The sequence below is a fragment of the Passer domesticus genome, chromosome 1 (genome assembly GCF_036417665.1).
Source record: "Passer domesticus isolate bPasDom1 chromosome 1, bPasDom1.hap1, whole genome shotgun sequence".
Lineage (NCBI taxonomy): Eukaryota > Metazoa > Chordata > Aves > Passeriformes > Passeridae > Passer > Passer domesticus.
In genome coordinates, this window is record NC_087474.1 from 124,073,899 (window position 1) to 124,100,144 (window position 26,246).

A 26,246-nucleotide genomic window follows, 5' to 3' on the forward strand; every position below is an offset into this window, starting at 1 on the left:
CGGGCCGGGCCGGGCCGGGCCGGGCCGGGCCAGGGGCTGCTCGTCCGCGGCAGAGCCCCGCCGGCCCCCGCGCCCTCCGCAGCCGCGGCCGGCCCTGCGGAGCCTGCGCACGGCGGGGTTTGCGCTGCGAAAAGCCATCTGCTGCTGCAGCCCGCCGCGGCGGGCTCCTAAACAAGAGCCCGAGCGCGCAGGTTTGAACACATCGCTCTCTCCCGGCTTGCTCCCCTTGGCCGGGCTGTACTCCGGGTAACTCGCATTTTCCGATCATTTCCTACAGCCAGCGTTTTATTCACGTGCAAAGCCCATTCCGTAACAGCAGAGAAAGTGCAGCTCATACATAAAGCACCAGCTGGCTCAGGCTACAGCGGCAGTAACAATGCAGGAACCACAGCCCCCTTCCTCGGCAGCAAAAGTCACGCAAAGTGCTCCGGGATCGCAGCACCAAACTCTCGGAACCGGACTCAGGATTTGGGCTAGAGCGTGTATCCTCTGCGGTTCCTCCTTCCCCAGGGCTGGGGGACCTAAAACTTAGCTCTCCTCAGGTACTGACCCCATTTGCAGAGGTTTAATCAAGTTATAGAGAAATTGGTAAGGCAGTTGCACAGCCGGGACAAAGTGGAGCCGATGTTCTGAGCCGACTTGTAAACACTATGCACACTTATTATGCACACAGGGAGATGTGTGTGTGTGTATACACATAGATATGTCACACACACACACACACACACAAACGTGCTTTTCGGCTCTTTGACACATGAACTGCGGGGCAGAGTTTCTGCCGGTTTGTGGCGGACGCGATCTTTCTCATTAACAAGCCCCCTGGAAATTCAAGTCCCCCGCACCAACATCCCCGTCCACGCCGTTTCTCCGAAAAGATGTTATGGAAAATGCCTCCCCCACCCACCCCCCCGCCGCTCCAGCCGCCCGCCCCCAGACTACTCCGGGGGTTTAATTTGGGGTGCCTGAGGGGGAGCCGGCGTGTGTCCCGGCGGCAGCGCTCCGCGGCGGGCGGCACTGCGCTCCCCGAACCCCAAAGCCCGGCAAGTGCCGCTGCCCTCCCTCCGCCTCGCCGGGGAACTTGGTGCGCGGCTCGCCAGAGCGCAGCGCCCGCTCATGCAACGCGCCGCGACAACAGCACACACCGACAGCACAGATAAAACACCTCGGACGACACAAAACACGAGTCACCTTGTTGCAATAGTAGGGGTCCAGGCAGGGGGAAGGTCCCAAACAAGGCGTATCAGGAGCGGCTGCAGGCTGAGGAGGTGGTGAATAAAATCTTACGTCCATTTCACTAAAACATCAAGCAAACTCCTCTCCTTTTCTTTTGGTCGTTAATGTAGGTGCAAAAAAGGGGGGTGTGAGTGTGTGTGTGTGTATGTGTGTATGTGTATGTGGGTGTGTGTGTGTGAGAGAGAGGGAAGGGGGGGGACACACAAGACTGAGAAGAATAAAAAAAGAGGTGCCTGACTTCAGTAGTCAAACACCTTCCCTGCCTCACATCCGTTTGTGGTTTGTAAAGAGAGAGAGAGGAGAGGAAAAAAAAAAAATCTCTTCCAAAAAAGCACCGGTCTGCAGATGTCTGCAAGAGAACCCACGAACCCTCCTTCTTCTACGGCAGGGCAGGTAACTTCGAGTACTTATTGTTTCCCCCACGCATCGGCACCGGGGCGCTCGCTCCGTGCGTGCCGCTCTTTATGGGAGTCTCGGAGTTGGTTCGCTTCTCCCTCCCTCCCTCTCGCTCGCTCCCTCTGTTCTTTTCCCGTTCTTTCTTTCTTTCCTTCTTTTTTTTTTTTTTTCTCTCTCGCTCTCTTTTTAAAAAAATTTTATTAATATTATTATATATTTGCTTTGGTTTGGTGGAGTTGTATTTTGGTCGCCCACCACACCGAGGGCCTTGGGGGGGCTGAGGGGGAGGTGGCGACAGCAGCCGGGCCCCCCGCGCACCCCCGGGGGGAGCGGGGCGCCCAGGCGCTGCAATGGCCGCCCCGAGCCGCTCGGCTCTCTCGGCTCGGCCCGGCCCGGCCGGGCTGGGTTGGGCTGGCGGCGGCAGGGGACGCACCGCGCTCCGCCGCGGAGCCGCCGTTCCGAGTGTGCCTCACACAAAGGGGCCGGCGAGGGAAGAGCCATTGGCGGCCGGCGGGGCCGGGAGCCGCGGAAAGGGGGCGCTCCCGCGCCCGCCATCCCGCCGCCGTCCCCGCCCTCGCGCAGCGCCCTCCGCCCGGCCCCCGGCGCCGCCCGGCCCCCGCCCGTTACTATGGCACCCCCGCCGCGCCGCCGGGCCGGGCGGGCCGCAGCGGGCGGGGGCAGGGCGGCGGTGTGCTGCCTGGGGGGGGGTCGGGCTCGGACTGCCGGTGTGGCCCCCGGCCGGTCTCTTGAGGTGCCTGTGTAAGACCCTCGGAACCCATTTCCGCGGACCTTTGGCAGAGTTGGGGACGGGCGACCCCTCTGCCCTGGGAGCCCTCTGAGGCTGGTGTGAGTCGAGCTGTCAGCAGAGCCCGTCGTCTCCAGTCCCGGCAGAGTGGAAGCTGTCGCCCAGAGTTTGTGGTGGCACACATACGCTGTGATCCATGAGCGTGTCCCAGAAAACAGGAAACAAGTTGAAAGTAAAGCGCACCCGTGAAATACCTCGTCATCTGGGGTCTGCCCCATTAATCGCGACGCTCAGGTCTGGCCGCACAGGGTGACACCAGGCGCAGGGACATTTGGGGAGATGGCCTAAGTGTGAGGGGAGGAAGAAAGGACAAGCGAGTGGGGTGGGAAAATTAACAGGAGCTCAATTAGGAGGCAAACAAGGGTGCTGACAAAGGAAAGTTCAGAATCCAGTGGGATGCGGGAGGGGGATTGATGAGCATAACAAGGTTTAACAGGCAAAAACAATGAAAGAAAAGGTGACTTCAAGACACCATGAGCAATCCCACTGTGTTTCCTGCTGAGTCTTCAGTAGTCTTAATCAGGGCAGAAAGGATGGAAGAGAAAGAATACAGGAAGGACACTATGCTGAGCTTAGATAATGCCCAACAGAGGAATTGTGTTATGAAAAGAAAGAATGCCTTTCCTTCTTTAAATAAAAACGAATTACTGAGTGCCACACAAACAAGCTGAAATGATGATGATTAACAGGAATGGTTACATTTATCAATACTCAAGAACATTTCCATCACAGACCAGTTAGGAGCTAAGAAGACTTGTAATGCATGTTGCCACACAAAACTCTCTTCTCATCACTGAAAAAAAATTCCACTGTAAAGATTTCAAGGCATCTTAGTATTGTGGGGGAGCAGATCACAAATTTCACATGAAAAAAATCTCTGTGTGAGGATATACATATGTATACACAAAGATATATAATCTGAACCTCAGATATTTTGATATTTAGAGTCCTTCAAGATTGTGTTGTCATTACTTTCTTCCGTGTCTAACAACCTGCTTTCATTAAAGCTTAATTATCTGAAAAAAAATACATAAGTAATGCAAATGAAACTCTAGAGAAAACAGGTTTGAAGCAATATTCCTATTTCAGGATTATTTGATCAAAAACATCTCTGAAGATACTTGGTTGTCAGTTCAACAGAATTTAAGTTTGATGGCAATAAATGTTTTTCTTAAACATGCAATTACAAAAGGATCTCAGTTGCTTTCTTTTTAATAATGTTTGAAACCCTTCTGGCCTTGGAGAAAAGCTTGAAAACATGACCTAGAAAAAGCTCCAGAAAGCAAAGGAAAAGACATTAACATATTAAAAAAAATAACAACACACAAAAAATCCCAAACCCTCATGATTTTTTGGCATCCGACTCATTATTTTACATGTTTGGGATTAGACATTTTGAAAGTTAAAAAATCCTAAAAAAGATTTTCCTTTGCAAGAGATGTACTTGACGCCTGACAGATATATCACTGCTGCAAGTGGCTGATATGTGGACCATAATTTGACAAAGTGAATGGGAGACAGATTGCAAGCTCCGTATTGAAAAGCTGCTGTTGAGAAACTTGTTATTCATGGACAGTGGATTAGTTTTCAGCCTGTTGTGGAGAGAGGTGGTAGAGATACAGCAATTCAAGATGAGCTGTTCTAGGCAACCAGTGTGTGCAGGTGCATGCAAGTGCATGCAGGTACAGAAATGCTAATGCTGAGCTGGAAATGTCAATACTAGAATGACTAGAATATCTAATAATAAAAAGTAGAGAATTGGCTTTTTATTTATGCGAAATATTACTGACTACTGCCTTAGGAAGGGCTTCGAGTTCCTCTGAGTCTGTAGGAGTTTACAACTGTACCGTTTGCTTTGCACAGCACTTCAAGTTATTTTCAGTACTTAATGATGCAGGCCCTGAGAGTTATAAAATTTTTGCTGCTACTTACAGAGATGATTTAATCATCAAGATGGTAAAACACCTGAGATTTGTGGCAGTTATCTGTACAGTTGGTAAAAATTAAAGAGCTATATATATTAATCTATTAAAACATTCTTTTGTTTTGTAGGGAACATGTTCTCTATGGTGTTCAGAATAATGCGTTTGTGGAGACCGGAACTGAAATTGTTAATAATATTGTAGGTTTTGCCTCTATGGACTGATAAAGCAAGGGCCTTTGCAGGATAATTCAATGGTATATCAAACTTGGCCACTTTAGCTCATGGAAGTGCATTTTCCAGAAAAAGAAAAAAAAATTGAAACAGATTTAAAAGAATGAATCAATTTTTAGAAGCTCAAAAGGAAAGAACATTTGTTCAGAAAGGTACTGAGTTTTTAAAGCCATTCAACATTCAAGTGAATGTCTCCAAAATAGTCTTGAAAGAGGTTGCCATACCAGCATAGGAGAAGAGTGTTATTACTTTTCTTGTATAAATAGGAACAAATGCCTTGAGGAACATGATCTTTATCTGCCAATACTAAAAAAGTTATTCTTTTAAATGCTGTCTGCTGGAGTTAGACTGTGCAGTGTAAATACTCTCCATGCAAGGGAGAACTCGTATGGCATCCTTGCCAAACAGCATTGTGAATGCAAGAGGTTTACACAGCAGACTGGAAACCTAAGAAGGTCATTAGATAGACAAACCATAAATGGATCAGTAACTCCTCTGGGCTGAAAATAGCTGGAGGTAGAGGACATGGAAGTAGGTAATGGCAGTGTTTGCCCTCAGTTCGGGCTGTCACGTCTAGAGCCGTCATTGGAGGCAGAGTACTGGTAGGGCACACCCTCAGTCTGAACCAGTCCAGCACATTCTCATTTGAGAATGCACAGTCTTTGCAGTGGTCAGGTGAACAGAATTCAATGGAACAAGTAAATGTGTCTGATACGGCAGGTTATTTTCATATGTATTCTGTTGTCTGACCCAGCTGGTCGGTCTAGTGTGTTGGAGAGCCATCAGCAGATAACTAATGTTCTCAGCCAAAGAGAAATAAAGTATTTTGGTTTAAAAAACAATAGTCCAACATGTTTTTGTTTAAATCTCACACATATATACACAGTTTTATTTGGGAGCACTAGATATCTGATCATCTATTACAAAGAGCAGACTTCCTGGTCTTCCTAGAAAGAAGGAAATGTGAGACTGTGATGATGGCTTAGTATTTATTATACAAAAGCTAGGCACCACAAGAATCTCTTCATGAAGTTGGCTCTTCTTTAAAGAAAAGTTTTCTGCTGCATATTTTTAAAAAGAGTTGGACTGGAAAATCATTTTGCTTCTTGCTTTGTGTGCTGTACATTGGTAGCCAGGAGGAACAGATAAGCTAAAAGGGAACCAATGAGATTTTGCTAAGAAAATCCCTCCTGCTGAAATTTTTGATTTGTGACTAACTCACAGGACTGTTTACCTTTCATAACAAAGGTCAATGCTCATCTATTTCTAGATAGTAGTTAATTAAATAATAATAGGACAAAGGGTCTGTCTCCTTTGTGTGGATGTCCTGTTTCACGTTCTTAAACTGGATATGACATTTGGATCTGGGAAGATGCAAACCATAATGTATTAAGATTGCAGGATATTTTAAACAATATAATTAATCTGGTTGTTTCATCAGAATAAACTCAAATCCTTTAAGAAATTGATTAATTTTAAGTGTTGACATTCTGTGTGTGCATTTATAAGTGAGCATAAATCAATGTGGAAAAAAAAGATCTTCAATAAGGTATAAAAACTTAATAGGTGTAATGTATATTTCAGAGTATTTAAACAGTTTGTAAGGCTACCTGATAGTGTGTCAAATAAAGTGTTATCAAATGTCTAATGAAAGAGCTAGCTATTTTATTATTTTAGCTATTGCTCCTGTCCTATTTAATTTGTTTGTGGTGAAAATAATTAGCCCCATATTATCACACTTGTATGAAAATAAATTGTTCTCTATAAGGAAATACAAATTACTTCTAAAAGTTAAAGAAAGCCCCTGACTTCCCTTTGCTACAAAGCAGAGAGAAAACCTGAGTATTGCCATGTCTTCTTAGTCCAAAAAATGATACACAGCCAATTTAACACTAGAGGAGGAATTGACACATGGGTTGAAGCTGAACTGTGTTTTGCATCTCAGAAAAGATTCTTACAACTCATCTGCCATTTCCCACAGTAGGAATTAAGCACAAAATATCTCAGAGAATCAAGAACTTAAATTACCATGAAAGAAATATAAAAATGTAACATTCACCTTGCATATTTGGAGCTTTGATCCATTCCCATATGTCTCAAAGACACTGCCAGCTGGTTCAATTCAAGTTACCAAATTAAATGTGGCCTTGCCGACATGGGGAAGGTAGGTCAGTCTCCAAAAAAACCATTTTATTGGGCTTTAGATTATTTCTCATGGTCAGAGAAACAAAAGGAAACATGAAGTTCTTTTTATTCTCTTCCTGTATTTTCTATCTTATCAAGGTTTTTATATGAGCTACACTGTCCACGTGGTATGAAGGCAGGAAGGCTCAAAAAATCATCACAGTGTGATGTATGCTAGTTCTCAATTGCAAAATATACTCAACTACTAAGGTTGCCAATTTTCCACTCTTCCACTTATCTTGTTAGATCAATCATGAAACATCCAGAAGTATAAGGAATCAGAAATTTTTGGTTTCATGTTGTTTTTTTTTCTGAAGTGTACTGGAGGCCTGTACTGGGACTTCAGAAAATTCGATTTTTTTGAAGGAAAGTTATGTTTTCAACAATTTATTTTACAGCTTAAAAAGCTGTCTAAAGGCATTTTGGTTTCTCCTCCAAAAACTGAGGTTTCATATCATTTTTGTAAATGTTATCTGGAGACTGCATCATATACAGATGTCTTGAGAACAAATCTGTATTAATAGTTGGTACCATTAAAAATACCCATCTGTATTTGCAGGTATTTTACAAATGTACATATGAATGTCAGCTGAATAGTCAGGAGAAAGAAAAGACTGAACAGAGGGCTGGTCACAAGCAGAGGAAGGGTCTGTATCACCAGTTTATCCATAGTATTCAACAGGGAATTCTCATCTGCAAGACACATGCCAAGCAGGTGATTAATCAGTTTTCAGTTCAGAACAATGATGTCACCATTGTCCTATTTTATAAACCTCCAAACAATGCATGAGCTCCCCTGACATGAAGGGATCATTACAGGCTTGCTTAATACCTCTTCTTTTCTGTTTCAGATGTCTTCTGCTAGAGAAAATTTTAATTTTAATTTTTATTCACAAGGTCTCTGTGAAGAGATGGGTGTTTCTTAAATCTCCAGGCAAGGTAGGTGTTCAGGAGGCTCTCACTCCAAAGCAGTGGGGTATAAAAGTACTCTTAAATGCATTCTTTTACATGGGTTTGATTAGTACTTCAAGCTCAGAATTATAGATGTTAATAGAGAGAGAGGTCTAAACTCCGTTCTCTCTGAATAGTATAGTATAGTGAAATTCACAGAGTAAAAAAAAAAAAAAAAATCAGGGCTAGAAGGTATTGCAGTTTATCTATTATCTCATTTTATTTTTTTAACCAGAGGGAAAAAATTACTTACTTGAATTTAATTTTCTCCCTTTGGGATTTATGATTGCTGTCAGAAAAGCACCACACAATGGGCACAGTTGGCATTTCAAGTGCAAAAGGTTGTGACTAAGGTACAGTAAAAGTTTTTAAAAGTTTAGTAAAAGCTAGAGCTTCTTGTGGTAGCAAATAAATCCCATCCCATTCACACTTGATAGGCTGAAACAGATATGCCCATCTGCATCAGTTTTTAAGGGGCATAATAAACTGTTGGGACTGCTGACTTGTGAGCAAAATTTTCTTCCTTGCTGAGATTTTGGCATTTTTCTGGTGGATCTCTAGGAACATCAGATCCCCTTCCTTATAACTGTTATGGGTTTTTTTTTCTCAATGGAGCTGTCACTCTTAAGTCTAATAAAAACTCTCTGTCTTCCTTTTCTGGGCTTTCTAGTTTGACAGTTTTGTGTTATAACTTTGTTCCACAATAAAAATAAAAAAGCTCTGGGTGTTAAGGAAGTCCTTGGAAAAGTGTAAGTGATAGAGTCAGCATTTACAGAACATATCACAACAGGTCTGACTGACCTTGGCAGCAAGAGGAGATCACCATTTCTCATGGATGAGCTTTTCTTGAATGTCTGTCTTTTATGCTGTATAAGGCAGAAATACCTTTTCTGGGTCAAGGCTACTGCTTTCTGTTTCTCTTACTCTTTAACAGAGATTGTCTACTACTGTCAAGTATTATCTGTTTAAGGAATTTCTCTCAATCCCCTGTGTCTTGTTCTATGGTATCTTAAGATAAATCTACATCACTGGTATTATTTTATAGTCTTACACTGTTTTGTTGAGGATTATTTGTTTGAGGATTTTGAATGGTTTACTTTTATCACAGTCAGACTGCAAAGATTAATGTTTGTGGACGTCCTCCAAATCATCTCCCTTTACTCTAGCTACCAGAGTGCAATCAACGCTGTTTTCTTGTTGGAATGGCCATTGTCCTATCTTTTTAGCAGTTGGCAGGAGTACCAGTTGAAGGGAATGAATCATCTGTGTTAGCTGTTCGTCTTTAAAAATGGACTCTTCAGTGGCATGTGTAAGTATAACAGAATTAAATTTACATATGTATCAGATGCTATGAAACACGTGGAGGGGAACTCCCAGGCCACATTTGAAATTATCAAGTTCTAACCATTTGAATGCATATAGATTTATAATAGCTGCATGGAGAAAGTTGCCTGGCTGCATAATACAGTGACAATAATTAAGTAAAAACAAAGAATAATTTGAAATAAAAAAAAAATGAAAAGAAACTCAGACTCGTTTACAGTTGTAGAATATAGGAAAAAAAACCCCACCATCCTCCTAAGGTACCCTTCCCCTCCTCGCAGTGGAATTTCCCTGCTTTGAAGTTATCTTGAGAAGACACAATTTGCAATTTGCCCAAGAGGTCAGCAGGTCCAAACTACTGTACCACAGTGTAGGAGGTGGTTTCAAGGCTGACAGCCCCCTGGAAGGAGGATCTGCAAGCATCTTGCTTTCTTTTGAATAAAGTGTGACCTCCACTGGTCGTTGTTGTATTCAGGAAAAGGGGAAAAAGTCCATCATGGAAGAAGGCCCCAAGGCATTTTGTGGCACAAAGTCTTGCAGTGTCAACTGCAAGGTTCCTATTTAGTTCACTGGAGAAATATGTAATAGATATTTACATATATTTAAGTGGAGCTGCATGGGGGGCAGGGAGAGAGCTGAAGCATGTGCTTGCACTTGCTGAGAGTCATGCATGTCCTACATCTGCCTGCCTGTCTCTCATGAGCGTGATTTGTTAGGTATGTGTTGAAAAATAAAAGAATATCTGGTTGCCAAGACTAATACATACATACTCTTGCTTCATTTTTCTCACATCTCTGTTTCTGTAATCATTTAAAAAATGAAATTATAAAAAAAAAACACAACAAAAAACAAACAAACAATAAAACCCCCCAGACTGTCCAGGGCAGAATTCAACCCACAAAGAGAATGCAAACTGAAATAACCTTAAAATAGAAAGTACCTTTAAGGAGAAATGTAACATAAAGAAGAGGTTTAAGGAACCTGAGCACAAGTCATTTTTGCTACAATATATAGCCACACTGAAGAGAGTAAAGGGTAGGAAGACACAATATTTCTGAATTTCCATGTCTTTTTGGATTTAAGTCAGACCCTTAACCTTATTTGAATATAGTATTTTTGTAGTTTAATACATTTCATACAGAATGTATAAAGAAGATTTAATAACTGTCTCTTAGCTGTGGTTTATCTCTACCTCAGAGAAAGCTAAAATGAGTTTCTAGTGAAATGGCTGAAAGAGCATGCACAGTAAGTCTTCTATCAAATTGTTTCCAGTCTTGCTGATTTGTAAAAGATTTTTTAGAAAGATTCTGGCTTTCTATGTAGAATGTTAAAGTTTGATTCTGTGCCCAAAATTTATAAAGTGAACCACAAATAACCAGTGGAAGTCTAGCTTGCCATGTTCTGCTTTTTAAAACTCCTGAGATTACTTTGCTATCACGTGGAATTTGTGCTAGTATTTAACCCAAGTTTTACTCTCAAAAATAAAATTATATTATTGTGAATTACATATTTCTGGCTGTAATAGCAATTAAATATCTTGGAAGAAACTAATCAAATCCCCAGGCTTCTCTGTCTTTTTTGTTTTTCTCTTTCAGAAGTGCGCCACAGATAATGGACTAACTTTGTGAACATACTCCTGCAGTAGAAAGGACAAAAATGAACAATTCTTATGTAATTAGTCACCCGACACAAGTGTTCCAGGATAAGATCTTCTGAAGTATCATAGCAGAAATATAAATGGAATACTTAGAGTTGTTGTTGTCAGCTGTTAAAAATGGAAGTATTTCTGCAGCATTTCATGTTCTCTGGATAGTTGTGCATCAAACTAAGGTATTCTTGTGGCATTGAATTGCACAAGGGCAGTTAACTGCTTTCCTTCTGCCCTAGAAGCAAAACAGCCCACTGGCACAATTTAAGGCAACAAAATCAGGCTGGATCAGGCTTGTGTTTGCCCTGCTTCTCTAGATTTTTGCCTGTCTTGTTTGGTATAAAGGCATTTCTTACATTTGAATGTGCTGCGGTGGTTATTCAAATTAATAGATGCAGTTTCCTAACATTCCAGCTCAAACATTGGAATACAATAAACTTGAGCTGACTGGGCATCAAAAGGCATAAACCAGCAGTGTTAATACAATCAGTGTCATGGGATCATTACTGCTGAAAACTGGGACTACAGCCCATGGGTATTATTGTGTGTCTTCCATCAGCTTCTCAAAGTGCACTCCATGCACACCCAAGAAGGCCAGACAGTCTCTCCCTTAACCTATTGGAAAGAAATTTGTTGAGGTACACATGTTTTCACACACAGCTTAAGGGATATACTCCCATAATTACTAGCACTGCTTCTAAGTCAGGAGTTAGTGCAGGCACAGCATCCAGGTGTAGGGTGTTATTACTGGTTCTGCTTTGGAAATATACTCAAGTGTGCCTCTCTGCCATCTGGCATTTCTGATTCAGGAGAATCTCTGTGTTTTCTTGTCTTCCTTGAACACTAAAATCAAGGGTCAAGGTCTGCTTTTTTCTTTTGTGCAGTTTGGTTCATTTGGGAGTTGTTCATAACATAACAAAGCTGTGGTTTTGCAGTAGGCTTCAGCAAATTTAAATCTGTGCTGCTGCTGAAGATGGTGGTACTGGTCTCTTTTCCTTCCTGCTCCAGCTGCATATTCTGCTGTCTCCGTAGGGAGAATGAGCATACTTCTGGCTTCAAGGTCACCTGTGTCAGGAACCATCTGAAAATTACTGTGTGGCTCAGATCTCAGGTGGATCATTTTGGTATTTTTGATCTGGCTGACTCTGAGGCAGCATGAATACTGATGATGAAACAAGAGTGTTTACCTAGGGCTGAGGAGAGGAGGGGGAGGGAGGTGGTGAGTGGGCCTACCTCTTTGCACACTCCATACTTAAGGTAGCTTAAACCAATAATGAAGCAGCACCTAAGAGTCTGCTTGCTAAACTCAGAGGTGAAATGTGCTTCTGGTATTAGGGAAGACCAAACACTGGAAAATTCCAATGCTTTTTTTTTTTAAACTTTCTGTGCAGTGTAATTTCCAGAGAGCCTGAAGCAGAGCCATCATGCAGGAAAAATAAATAATAGATATTGAGTGGAACAATAGTAAGAGCTAGACACTTCACACAGACCCAGTGTTCCAAATTTTTATCCATATAATTCCACTAGTTTTCCCTAAAGTGTTCTTTGGTGGGAGAATGTCAAAAATACTCTGAAACACACCAAAAATTATCAAAAAGTTATGCACAATTCATAAGCTTCAACTGGGATGAAAACTTAGTGAAATAAATTTTTTACTAACCTGCTTTTTTTAAGCAATCCAATCCTTCTTCCTGCAATTCCTACCTAGACAGGCCCATGAAACCTGTGGAGAGGAAGTGATGCCTCAAAGTTACTCAACATGTGAGTTGGGAAGGGAAAAGGGGGACTGTGAGGGGAAAGGAGGGGGAGTGGGTGAAATGTGGATGGATGGATGGATCTGAGAATTATGCTGCAGCTGAGATTGAAATAAAATTTCACCTTAAAATGGGGTGGCTGCTGCTTCTATGAAAGTCTTGGGGATAATTCATCTGCCACTTGCTAAATTGGCAGGGTTTCTTTCCAGGTTCTCTTTTCTATTCTCCATTATGCTTTGTATGTGTATACATGTGTGTGAGGTATGTGTATGTAATTTTCAAGAGATCTGGCCCTTTCTTTCTCCTTGGGTAACTTCTGAAATAGAGCTGTCAGGATGATTCCAGCATTTGGAGCCATATTCTTCCTGACAGAATATAACTCTTTTTCACAGTTTTCCTTTTTTATGGCCTGAAGTCAATGGGAATATTCAATGCAACCTAAGGTCAGGTTCCTGAATTTTAACACAATTTCCCATGAGAACTAGAAGAACGAAAATTCCTTTAAGACAGGGAAGAAAAAGTGGAATGGTAATGTAAGGACAAAACACTTGTTATGTGGCTTTAAAAAAGCAGCTTGAAGAGATTTCAGATCTAGGGGGAGGTGAGCTTCATTTAATCTGTCCAGGAATTTAGCAGCAGTCACAGAGTTATCAGTCACTTGTACAAAAGGGTTGAACTCTCATAGCAACTGGCTGTGCTAGCAATCTTGAAATTCAGTAGGCCAGCTGCAAGAAGATACATCAAGTTAAGTAATTTCAAAAATGTATTGAAATATAGCATATGCAGTCATACAAACCTGTATGATGTGGCAGGATTTTAAGCAATGCCTTAGCAATATGGTTGTATGTGTAGCTATGGGCTATACAGAAATACAACCACTCTTTTCTAGAACATAAAAAAAGGGTTGGTTATGAGCTGAACAGGTTTGTGTGATTGACTTATATCTGATCATTGATATTATTTGATGCCTTGGAAGGCAGAGGTTGTGAATGTTCAGTCAACAAAAAAAGTTTGTAATACTGAAAAGAAATGATGATGTTAATTTATTTTCTGCAAAGGAAGAGGTTTCATGCCTGTGCCCACCTCCACAGAGTGGAAATTCACAGAGACCTAGTTTTTATCTAGGCAGAGTTTCTCATATATCAGTGGAAATTTTAGACTCTCTAATATCAGTTGTACTTTGAAAAATCTAAATTTTCTTGTTTTACATATTTCTGATGTCAAGTCTTACATTTTGCATTAGTGAAATAGGATGAGAATGAAGATGTTGCTATTTACAAACTCTTTGAAGATGTAAGGTGCTGTATATATATATAAATCATCACTTTCATATGAGTTTGGATGTGCTAAAAATGCAGTACATTTCATTGGTGATAAAGCATCATGATCAATGAAGAATCTGAATATTAAAGTTAGAGGAGAGTATTTTATTTTTTACTGTGTCCCTGTATATGTTCCATTAAGAAAGAAAAAATATGCTTTATTAATGTAGTATTTCAAGCTCTTTTTGCTTCCTGAAATGTCAGCTGTCAAACTTTGTTGCCATCCTTGAGAACAACTAAAAAGTGAGACATTTCTCTGTTTGGAGGCGCTTGCCTTCCAGTAATAACCCTATCTTATCAATGGTTTAAAAAAAAAGGTTTTAAATTAAAACATTGGCTAAAAATTATATCTTATTATATCTTTTGATGCAGAATTGCAGGGAGTAAAATAAACTCCAGAGAGTAAAACATGTTGTAGGTAAGAGAAGTGGAAGCAGTCCGGCTTGTGGCAAGGTGAACTACAAAAAATCCGGTTTTATAAATGATGAACAATCCCATTACATTTCAGATTTTTATGGAAAACCTATTCTACAGAATACTTAAAGTCATGAATTGCCTTTGTTGATTTTCTGCTCTCTCTTAATTTCTTTACTCTTTCCATAACAGTTATTTCTATTCTGTTTTCAGTCTGCTTCATGTTGCCTTGTCTTACCTTTCCATGCCTTTTCCCCTCCTCCACATCCTTTCTCTCTTTCTCATGTAATCTCAGAGCTGTTAGAAAAAATGCTGCTTTTTTTCCCTGCGTAATGTTCTTCAGCTTTAGCAATTTTCCATTTCACTTTTTTCTTGTTATACTTTTTCCATTTAATATTTTGGGAGAAAAATCATTCTATTTTAAGTGGAGCCAAATACACCATCACAATGTTTTGGCCCATGTTAGGTTTGGTTTTTTTTTTCAAATATAAAGTTTATTTGCAGTTTCCTGTGCTCCCCATTTGACTGCTATTAAAGGAGAAGGAGGGGGGAAAATAACTTTTACCATCAGCAGAAGGTGTGTCTTTACAAATGTCACTTTCTTGTCCCTCATTTGTTTTGTAGTAGCATGGAAGCTCTGCAGGATTCTTTACAGAGCCTGTGTCTCACCATAACATAACTTGTTTGTAAGATGACATTGGTCTGGAGCTAAAATTACTGCAATATGTTTTAGGGGGTGATGCACTCTGAATGAATTCTAAGGAGGTAAAAATTTGAATTATGTTCTACAAAAAATTGTTAGGACAGTGTAGTGTTGTGTGGGCAGCTGTGGGTTATAAGAGCTGGTTTGGAGGTGGAATGCAAGTGGTTTTAGGTAGAGTCCAGGATTTTTGAAATCAGAGAAGCTTTCATCAAAAGAGCACCTTCTACTAATAGCTACTGTATTTTCAGAGTAACTGAAGATTGAAGGAAACAGGTTGATTAATTTTACTACTGATTAATGTTTATTGCTACAGAAAGCATCTCTTTGCATTTAATCCATGAATGTTCTGTCCTGGCTGATACTTTCTTAGAGTTTATATAAAAAGGCTATATAAAAGTGGACAAAAATGATGACACCACTTATGATACAAGAAAACTGGCAAATAACTACGGGTGCCACAGCATTTAGGCACCATGGTGATAGGTGCCTTAGAGACACATGCAAGAGAGACAAACAGAATGAGTCAACGTATTGCCCAATTTGCATAAAATTTTTCATAAAATAACTTGCAGTGTTTGAGAAAGAAAATAAATATTTGGTGTTTGGGTTGCTATGGTGTTGTGGTAGGGAAAAAAGCAAAACTATGAACAAACAGTCTATGCTACATTATGAGTTTACTAAGCAGACAGTCTTCTAAGTAACAAAGTGAATATGAAAAAAGGCTTTAATTATGTAGAGCTTAGTTGTGATACCAGCTAGTGTAACGACAGCTTTTTCTGTCCTCTTCACTTAGGAAGATCTTAAACACACTGATTTCAAGAAACTGAAGAGGGTTGTGCAGCAAGTGCTGTGAATTTCTGTATTTACTCCTTACTTTGATTTACTTCTTTGGACTTGGTGATAGAAACAGCAGGTTTTGTCAACCTCTGAGAGCATTTCTTGCTTTTTCTTTAAGTTGGGATGAACATTTACTCTGTCTTACTGTGCTTCTTTTTGATTCAGAAGCATTTTTAATATATTTTTCAATCCAAGGGGGATGAGTGCTCTCTTTTGCATGCTCTTCTACACTAACATCTGGTTTCAGCAGTCCTCTTAAACATATGTCTAAGTGCATCCTTAAATATTTGGTTGGTCATATGCCTAATGGAGTACAGTAGGCACATTAAAGAGCAGGATATTCTTAAGTGCTTTTTTGAATAGGGACCTAAATGGGAATGAAATGACAATTATGTACTTTTAATTGCGTGCATTAATTAGCCAAGTATATATTTCATTTACTAACATTATCTTTTGTAGTTATATAACTTTAAAGATTATAGAAAAGTACTTAATCCAAATTTTGTTCAATATATGTGTTTTAATAAGTATACTTACCCTCAGTATAATTTAGCTGCAAAGGTGTTAATAAAGAATAAGAAGTTGTTTCCATTCAGCACACATATTTTCCTGGTAAATGAACTTGCAATACTAAGAAAAGGGTTTAGGGGGGATAAAGAAAAAAGAAAATTGAGAAATTCATTGTAACTTTTTCAAAGGTGCATCATGGTTTAAGAATTTTATGCCTTTGCTACAGTGTAGTTATTTTTCAATTGTTGCTTCTGACTGAGCAGTTTTTCTGACTGACCTAGTTTTTCTGTTAGGCATGAATGAATGGACAAATTTAAGAATTAAGTACCCAAACAGAATAAACATGTCATTTTGTAGTTTCTGAAACATTTGGCTCTGATAATGCAGCTCAAGAAACTCATACTCTTTTCTAATGAGTGAATGGCTTGAAACGTGTTCTGTATCACAGTCTGAAAAAAATAGTTACTTTATCTAATTTGCAATCCTTTTGCTAGGGGCAAGGGTAAGAAATTTAGGGATGAGTTAACATATCCATCCCTTTTATGAAACTGCATGGTACTCTTGTGAGCTTCCATAAAAGGGGAAGATCCTGAGCAGAAATAATAGCAAAATTAGACATCAGTATTGCGCTAGAGTTACTCAAATTTAAGCTCAATAGAATTGCCACCTGAAATATATTTTTTTAACTCTGCTTAACTTTTTCTGAAAACTCTCTCAATAAAGGTATATTTTACCAATATGTTTTTCTTGCAGATAACTTTGAATAAAAGGAAACTATTCCCCAAATGCATACTTGTGTAAGCATTTGGAATGCAGTAAGTGTGTTTTCATTATGACTGAACAATTTCAGCTGTGAGCAACTCTACAGCAAAAAGTAGAAAAGAAATGCATCTTTGGAGGTAAATTGAATTGCTGTACCCAAAGAACTGGGATCTGCCTTTTATAATTTAGACATGAGTAAACTAAAATAAAAATAAAGGTTCAAACTAGATTCTCCACTGTTTTCAAATGCCTTCATAAAAAATTAAATTGAAATGGAGTATAGGAAATGACAGAACTTAAAAAATATTTTTCTCTGCATTTTCAACATGTACTCATCAATGTGTACTCTGTAAAGATTCCGTCTGCAACTCAAAAAGCCCTTCTAAATGAAATTCAGCAAAAAACAATAGTCTGTCTAAGCAGAAATGATCTTATCCAGGACAGTCATTTGGATAGTGTATAGCAGTGTATTTGTGTACATCTATGTGTATGGAGACAATTTAGGGAAGAGGTAGGGAAAAGACAATCCTGATAATATTATTTGTAAAGTATCTCTCCTCTGAATGATATTTCACCATCTAAAAGACTAATTAGATTGCATGATTGCATGACTCCAGAGTTTTGCATCTCAGCAATAAAATCCCCACAGAGTCATTTATCATGTCAAAGGGTAAGTGGTATTTTTTGGGGTATCCATCTGGATAGATGAAAAAGAAACACTGCAGTTTGGAAATTTGTAGATACATAGGTATGACCTGTGAATGAGTGATCTGCAAGATTACAAACTGAATGCTCTTTAAATGGAAACATGAAAGGTATTTCTGTGTATAAATGCTAGCTGTCTCTTTTAAAAGTTCAAGATACTTTTAGTTACAGCCAGCCCTCAAACACTTCTGGATGTTTCCAAATGCAGTGTCACAAAGGCAGTCAAAAAAATATGGAGTGAGTCCACAAAGGTATAAGGAAGTGGATTTTGCACTTCTGATTTTTTTTTTTTTTGATGATTTGGTTCTATTAGTCCTAAGCAATCTGTGTTGCAGGCAGGCCAACATGTCACTGCTAGTGTCATAGTTATGTTCAGCAGACATCTTGGCTGAAGTCTGATAAATGTATCTTTGGAAGATCATAATTTTTCTAAATGGTATGATTTACTTGGTGAGGACTTTGGTCTTGAGTCTGCAAAAATCAACACTTTTGATTGACTTTAAAAATACAAACAGTGCAATCCTTTGGGAAAGACCCTTAATTTCCAAAAACTGTCAGACTGGACTCTGCAGACAGACTTTTATGCTTAGTACTGTGAGTACTTATCTTGCCTAATTTCAAAATACCCCTGATCAGCTGCAGGATAAGGCTAGGAGCATTTTCATCCTGAGCTATCATGTCTGCAATACAGAGATATGTCTTTTTTGGATAGTTTTGGGAGAAATGCAAATGCATTAACCATGCCAGGAATTCTATTAAGTGGTAAATTGTCCTGTCCTGTTTCCTCCCCTCTCCCTCACCCCCCACCCCACTAAAAAAGAGAATGTTTTTATATTCTAAAAGTTATTATTATACAGTGCATTACTGGAGTAGGAAAAGACTGAAATTGCTACTTATGCTCATTCTTCTTTATGTGGGTGGACTTTGGTAATACAAAATGATGCAAAAGTACTGTTACCAAGAACTTGGCAATAGAGAATCCTGCGGGCAGAGAAACATCTTAAGCCCTTTCTTCAGAATTTAAAAGCTTTCCTTATATTCAGTTGGGATTCCCCTTTTTTTTTATTTATTTTTTTCTTTTGTCTTTAATTTGTCATAAAGTACAGACCACGAGAGAGGAGCTGGGAGGTGGAGCAAAAAACATTGGTCAGAGTGATGGAGAAAAGATCTTCCAATTTTTGAAGATGCATCCAAAAGAAATTATTTTTAGTCTGTAAGGTGTGATGCATCTCACCTAGTTTCAGGTGCCCCTGGTAAGGGGCAAAAAGTGGGTCACCCTGAATTTTTCCGATTGGATATGGAAAGTGGTGGTCAAGTCCAAATTGCTCACCCCACCTCAAGTTTTCTTGGTCCTTCACCACTGATTGTAAGGCAGAACAAATTGGCTTGCCACTTAGGAAATAGGTATTTTAATAAGGTTAAAACTCTGTCCTTAAAGATCGTATTTCCTATGATATTTTAATGCTAAAGAATGAAAAGAAAAATGACTGATTGGGATTTTCAGAAGATGTTTAACTTACATTGATTTCAATGGGACTATATGAATGCTTTGCAACTTAGTGAGGTTCCTGAGTAACTTGAGAAACTATGTCTGCAAACCTGAGTTTCACTAAAAAAAAAAAAAAAAAAGTTAAAAGCTACTTCATACAAGAAAATCAAAATTTGATGGTTTAGACAGTTTAGTAGCTTTCAAAATATTAAACTTTTGTCCATTCATTTCCTAGTAAGGCTCTTCAGTTTGTTTAGGATGGTCTGGATGCACCATAAGATTCTATGAAGAAAAAGATTTTTTATAAAAATAAACAAATTCAGTCCAGATTTGTTGGTAGTGGGAAAAGTTAAAAATGTAACTTAATTTTTGCTCACCTGCTTAAATCTTTTTTTCAGACATAAGAGATTAGGAATGGATTTTGCTTTAATAAAGTGAGCCTGCTGTGATGTTGCTGCTGTTTCTAAATGGGATATCTCATTCTTCGTTATATAAAGCTTCACAATTCCATTTTATTGGGCAAGCAAGGCAATCCTTCATTAGCTCAGAGCTCCACTGACTTCAAGGGGGTGTAATGCCAAGGTGTAAAGTCTTCCATGTAGAACCTTGCATGAAAAATTTAGCAGGGTTGAACCTGCACTTGGCTGTATTTGTATTTCTTGCTGAAATATGCTATCCTGTGATAACAGCATCAGTAATCTTCAGTAGGGTATTACAGAAAGTGAACAGCACTATGTTTATGATATGTTTATGAAATTGTATACTGTTAGAGTTATTAATTAGCACAGAAGGACATGTACATAAAAAACTTGCAAACTAAAATGGAGAGCATGTTCTGATATAATGTATTTTTGCTGGTTATGTTACTAACACTTGTTAGTAACATAACACTTGTATTATTATGCAAATAAGCAAATATTTGTAGAAATCCTGTATTTATGATTTAGCATTATTAGATCAATTCAGAAGGAATAGCTGGCACCTCCTTTCTTATAAAAACACTTTTGTAGTCACTGGAATGATACATTTTTAAAAGGTTTTTGAATATAATAAAGAATATAATTAATAAATAAAATAAATATAAACAATAAAAATAATATTTTTTAAGGATTATACATATATTATTGTTACTCTAGTTTTTCCCCTATGACATTCTTAACAGCAATATGGAGTGATTTCAGTATCTGTTTCAGCAGAATATTTCAACAGTAACACAAGTCTGTTGCAAAAGTTGCTACTTGAAAAAGTTCTTGTACCTTATAAAGTGCTCCTTATGAATGAAATAAGTGACATAAATATGCCAATAAATCTGACTTGAACTAAATCACCCTAAATCTAGGTGACATATCCATCTGTAAAATACATCAGAAATAAGGTCCAGGTGCATCATCAAGGTGAAGTTAAGTAAGTTCTGTAGTGAGGTCTTTGATAAAACTTTATTTTGTCAATTATAAGAGGTGAAAATTAAATAAATGCTAGCTTCTGCAATGAATGAAATAATTTAATTCCAAATACAATAATCGTAAATTCTGCGTAACTAATTAATGTCTTCTTTCTATATTCAGGCATGATCATTAAATTTTTAACTAGCTTACTACTGAATTAATTAATTTCAAAAGTAACATTACTGACATGTTTTTGGCTAAAGTAGGCATCCATCTACATATTAAAAGTATTTTTGATACATTTACAAAAACCAGTAACTTTATATATTTTTTCCTACTACTGTGATAAAGTGTTCATAAATTTAAGTAGTGTGTGTTTGCTAAGCATTTTTTGGTTTTCTTTTTTTCAGAATAAAAGAAAAAAATCTCTATTGAATGTGCAATGGAAGCAAATGTTTTTCCAGTTCAGCAGTTTCTGCTGAGTTGTAAACAATCGGGTTGTTTCAAAAGGAGAGTAGCATGGTCTGTAACTCCGACAGCTAGTAGTAGTTTAGTTTACTGCTTCTACCACCTGCCTTCTGACTTAATATTGGAAGCAAGAAGCATGCAATTAAGTATGAGGAAATGAAAATAAATGACACTGTTCATTGCACATTACAAAGTGCCTGGCAGAAAGAATGCAGCTTGCCTGGACCTGGTGACCCCAGGGGAAAACATGTCTCGTGCCTGGGAAAGCGCCAGCGAATCAGACACTGACCCTGGCTTTATCCACTATCAAATGCATTGGGCTCTTTCTTAGCAATTTGAAACTTGTTTTTTCTTTAAATTATAATTGAGTTCTGAAAAGCAGGGAGATATAAAATGAAACATATACTGAGTGTAGGAGCTACAAACATACAGGAGTATTTTCTTTATCATTTCTTGAGGAAAGTTATTTGGATTACATCCTGAATTGGACTAATTTGAACTGGTTATTAAATTCTATGGCTTCTAGAGGTGAAGAGGTTTTTGAAAGATTACTTCCATCTATGCAGCAATATTGCATTCAGTGCAATATTACTGGGTATATAACTCAAAACCTCCCCTTATTCCAGAATCTGAATGCTTAAAACCTGTCTCATTTTAACATGCCGGTTTTGTGAATGCTGTAACCTTTATGGCTTATACAGTGGTTAGAGCACAAAGTAATAATTGTATTTAAGTCATTTGTCCTAAATTGTTTATGCATCTTTACGGAGGTAAGTAAATGCTATCCTGATATTCCAGAATAGGAAGAAACTGCACCACACAGAAATCTGATGGCTTGCCAGAACACATAACACATCAAAGAGTAGCTGAAAGTGAGATATCCAGTTGTACAAGAGAATAAAGGTTTTAACATAAATCATGTTATTTTGCTACAGAAGTAAAATTTGTTCTTTTTTATATGAATGTAGGTGCATTATAAATTAATTAACACATTACAGATTACTGTAATGCATTAATTTAGCACTACTGTCTGATTCAGATGGCCATGTATAAATAGTGGGGAAGCTTTCATAATGAAAGCAGAAGCAAGTAGAGATTTTCATGTGTTCATGATCTGGTAAAAAACTAGAACTCAGATGAGGTATGCCAAAGTTTGTAGACTTTTCAGTGAAGGTAAGTAGCCAGAGAATCTTATAGAACAGATAATATCAGGTAGAAATGGTGCCAAGACTTGGTGGTTTTTAGTGATTTCATCTTGAAGAAAGGAGCATCTTGGTAGCTTGATAGGTATTGTTTTGAGTATAATTTTTTTCACCCCATAACTCAAAGTAAAACTCAAGGGTGCAGACTCAGAAGGAATTGAAACCTTTTAGGGAGTCACAGACCCTCCATTCCAAAACCACCAACTTTCACATTTCTGGCTGTATGCAAGTACACTGATCTTCTCTTTCTTTAATATTGTATGCACACTCTGTAGAAGGATTTTTTCTTATTTCAACCAAATTATAGGTAAGTTCCTCACATTCTGTGAAAGGTAGTCTTGTTTACTGCACTTCTTCACAGGGCTTTTCGACCCCAGTAGGAAAAAAAAAGTATTTAGATGTCAGTCATTGAGTTTCTGCTAGTTAAAAATCATGTCTTTCAGAGATGCTTTCTATCCATAGTCCTGCACAACATGAAATATGGTTGACAGCTATATTACCACATTGCAGATTGCAAAGCAATTCACATTCACACTTCTAAGTGCCTCTCCTTTCAAGACTTATGGATGTATGCCAAATTACTTGCATTGTGGTATATGGCCTTCTATATGTACTTTATAGAATAGGTCTCTGGTTTTCATTAAAATCAATGAAGTAGAGACCAAAAGAGCTTTTCTGAAGTGTTTACTAGATGTCAGGCAAGGTTAATAATAAAATAGTTCATGTATAATATGCGTCTTCAATATATTTCAGTGTTTATCTTTAAGAAGATATTTTCTGAATTTAGGACAGAAATTCCTCAGCTGAATTTAAATGTTAAACAGTGTTAAGTTCAGCTGTCATTGTTTGCTCCCCATTAGTGTCTCTGTAAAAAATGAATATATGATTTCATATCCTATTTAGGGAAGTGCTTCCAAATGTAATGGACCAGTAGCCATTTAAGGACTCTAAGGTCTTGTGCTAACAAAATCATTATGGTTATCTCAAATGAAATGGGAAAGACACAGGATGCCCTCCAATGGCATTTCTTCTAGAAAAATTAGTGACTATGCCATGTCATAAAGCCATGTTTTTAGTCACTATTTCATTACAGCAGTTCTTTGTCAGACAAGTTCAAGTGGATGATCAGAAGTGATTGTATAATAATATGATTAATTTATTAATACTTATTAAAATATTAGTGTGATTATTTTCACGCATATTACGATGGTAAATGAGGAAAAATGGTGGGGTTTAAAAATAAAGACTTACAACAAACATAGTGAAAAACTGAATTTTGGGGGAGAGGAAAAAAGAGATGCTCTAAAGATATTTGAGTGAAATATGGACTCAAGTGAATTCAGTCAGTGTGATGAAAATTGACTTAAAGAGTGAGGAAAGACATAAAAATGAGTGTGTGATGGTGGAGGGTATTTTTCACCTTTCTTTTTTTTTTTTCAATTATATTATTAAAGTTTCCCTTAGGACTACAGTACCTAGAAGAAAGCAGCAATGCAGTTTTACAATTGTCTTGAGATTTAGAGGGGAAAAAAAAGGAATACATGGAAGTCATTATCACTGGCTTTTGTCAGTAATCCTAAATGCATGAGGGTTTTTTTTTCTTGTTTAAGGATGTGTTTTACCACAGTGAGGTAGGTATAAGTTGGGCTAGTGACTTGTTTTTTCCAAATAACATTGTATTTTTGTAGCCCAGAGTTCCACTAAGTTGTGTTCTCCAAAGGATATAATAATTATATGCTATGTTTTTCACTTGAACTTTACCAAATTGTGGTCTGTACCTCAAGGTGTTCTGTGAAATCATCTGCTGTGGTTAGGAAACGTCAGCATGTCCATTTATCAAAATAACTTGAAAGAAAATACAGTGAACAGGGACCTAAATGTACTGGAGCAATTGCACTAGGTAATTCTCCGTAAGTAAATTTGAAAGTGAAGCAAACTGATGTCATTTAGAAAACTACTGGCCTAGTTAGTAAAACAGAAAGTTTGCTAGCTAATTTCAAAATACAGAAAATAAATTTCTGGATATTAAATTTAGTTTTTAAGAATTCCTGTACTGGAACACACTTCCCCTTTGTCTCTGAAAATAACCCATGGAGGTTAGAAGTAGATTCCAGCAAACAGTATGAGTACAGCATGGTCTTTCATTTGATATGGCCATGTAAGCTCTGCAGTTGCTTCTCATAGCCGTAACCTCCATGAACCTCATCTAATCTCTTGCAACATCTATCAAGTGTGTCACAGCAAGAAAGTTTGTCCACTGAAGTGGCGGAATGGAAAAACAGAATCTCACAAGTGAGAAATATTTATGCTTCCTTCACCAAGCTGTAAAGAGTCAACCACAGTTGCATAAGCCTTTCCTGCAGGGTTTCAACAGCTCTAAACATCCTCAACTAAGGTGGCAAAAATCACCAAAAGTACCCAAAAAGAAGCTGTAAACAGCATGAAAACAAATGAAGGCAGAAAAATTAAACTTGCAAAAAAAAAATGCAGTCTTCCTTTATGTTAAAATTACTAAAAAAAAAAAAATAAAAAAAAAAAAATAGTGGTGTTCTTAGTTGTTTGCCCAGGCTTTTTCTTGCATCTCAACCAGATGCTGGAGATGAGGAAAATGTGGACAAATAAGATGCCTGAAGTGGTTTACAATGAGCATTAATGCAAAATGCACTTTTGAGTCTATAGGAAATTTCTTGGTAATAGTAGTGAACAGAGAAAAATTAATTTCCTCTCAGAACTACTGATGTTAAGGTTGATTTCTGCAAAGATTGCTGGAGAAACAACCTTTCTAGAAAATAGAGGAAAATTATGTCACAACAGTGACTGCCACCTGCTGCAGTCCTGAGATAACATGGATGCCAGGATATTTCCCAGATGTTTATTAGCTCATTGGTGGTTTCTGTAAATGTGCTCCAAGACAACTGCTCTGGAGACAGCTAACCAGATTTTCAGCTCCTGACAAGAAATGACATTATGATGTGAGGAAAACATCAAATTCTCGCTTTAAGTCCCTGGTCTCCTGTGCAAGGACTTCCTGCCAAAATATTTTAACTATCTCTAATTTGTCTATTTTTGTCCTTTACTTTTAGCCCAAAAGACCACAGCAAGTCCAGAACAATGGTATAATAAAATTCAGTGTTTCTTAAAAAATATTGAAAGCAAGCTTATATACTTATCCAACAGAAACATTGGAGACAGCTTTCTACATTTTTGGTTTAGCTTGAAGGCATAGGCCAAAGTCATGGCTGCTGGTACAGGGCTGCAAAATATAGCAAAACCAGCATTCAAACGTGGCTGGTAGAAGCTGAGGATGCTCATATTTCTTCACAGTGCACATGTAAGTGTGGTCTAGTATGATGTCAAGTCTACCACAGAACAAATCTTGCCTTTTTGGCCCCAGAATTTTATGGAAAATGAAGAATTTGCTATTGGCAAATGCGTATAAAACACTGTTGAAAAAATAATGGGAGGTGGTGATTTTTTACAGTGGAAAGGAAAAATCTCTTCAGAAGACAAAAAATGTGGTCTATTAGCATAATAATGTCATCAGAGATCAAGTGTTATAGTATTTTATATTTTTACACTGCTGTTCCATAAACATACAACAATAGCAGGTTAATATATCAAATGTATACATAAAGTCTTCCCACTGTGCATAACTGTTCCATATATTACTGTTATATCTTCTGAGATTAAGTAAACACAGAATGTAATGTACTGTACATAAATATAGCACTACTGAATCATAATAAAAATTTAAAAATACCTTTTTACCATGAGAACTGTGTCAGACTCTCTCAGTGAAAATGTTGGTTAGCTGAAATGAGAAGCCTTTTTTCTTTTACCAGAAATATAGCAATTTCAGCAAAACTTGAGTTTCAAGAAGGATTTTCTGGTTAAGCCTGAATAAAACCTAATGCAGACAATCAGCCAATGGATGTCTGTGAACCAAGAGGGAACAAAGGTCAGTTTGTTCTTCTGTCTTTTTTACATAAAGGCTTGAACC

The 26,246-nt window shown here is 38.2% G+C and overlaps 1 protein-coding gene and 1 long non-coding RNA gene across 4 annotated transcripts in view; one reads left to right on the forward strand and one right to left on the reverse strand.

Annotated features, from left to right (window-relative positions):
* The window catches only part of TOX (thymocyte selection associated high mobility group box), a 219,262-nt gene extending 217,144 nt beyond the window's left edge, over positions 1 to 2,118 (reverse strand). The window contains exon 1 of the mRNA XM_064387136.1: positions 1,189 to 2,118. Within this exon, the coding sequence (XP_064243206.1) occupies positions 1,189 to 1,290 (102 nt within the window). The 5' untranslated portion in view covers positions 1,291 to 2,118. The remainder of the gene's footprint in view (positions 1 to 1,188) is intronic.
* LOC135279707 (uncharacterized) lies at positions 1,494 to 25,996 on the forward strand. Of its 3 annotated transcripts, none has more exons than XR_010346921.1 (5): positions 1,527 to 1,626; positions 7,333 to 7,488; positions 7,625 to 7,712; positions 8,951 to 9,033; positions 10,643 to 25,996. It is a non-coding gene; the product is annotated as an uncharacterized LOC135279707 (long non-coding RNA). The 3 variants fall into 3 exon arrangements; XR_010346920.1 differs by lacking the exon at positions 1,527 to 1,626 and adding an exon at positions 2,379 to 2,668; XR_010346923.1 differs by lacking the exon at positions 7,333 to 7,488 and having other exon boundaries at positions 1,494 to 1,626.
* The last annotated feature ends 250 nt before the right edge of the window (positions 25,997 to 26,246 follow it).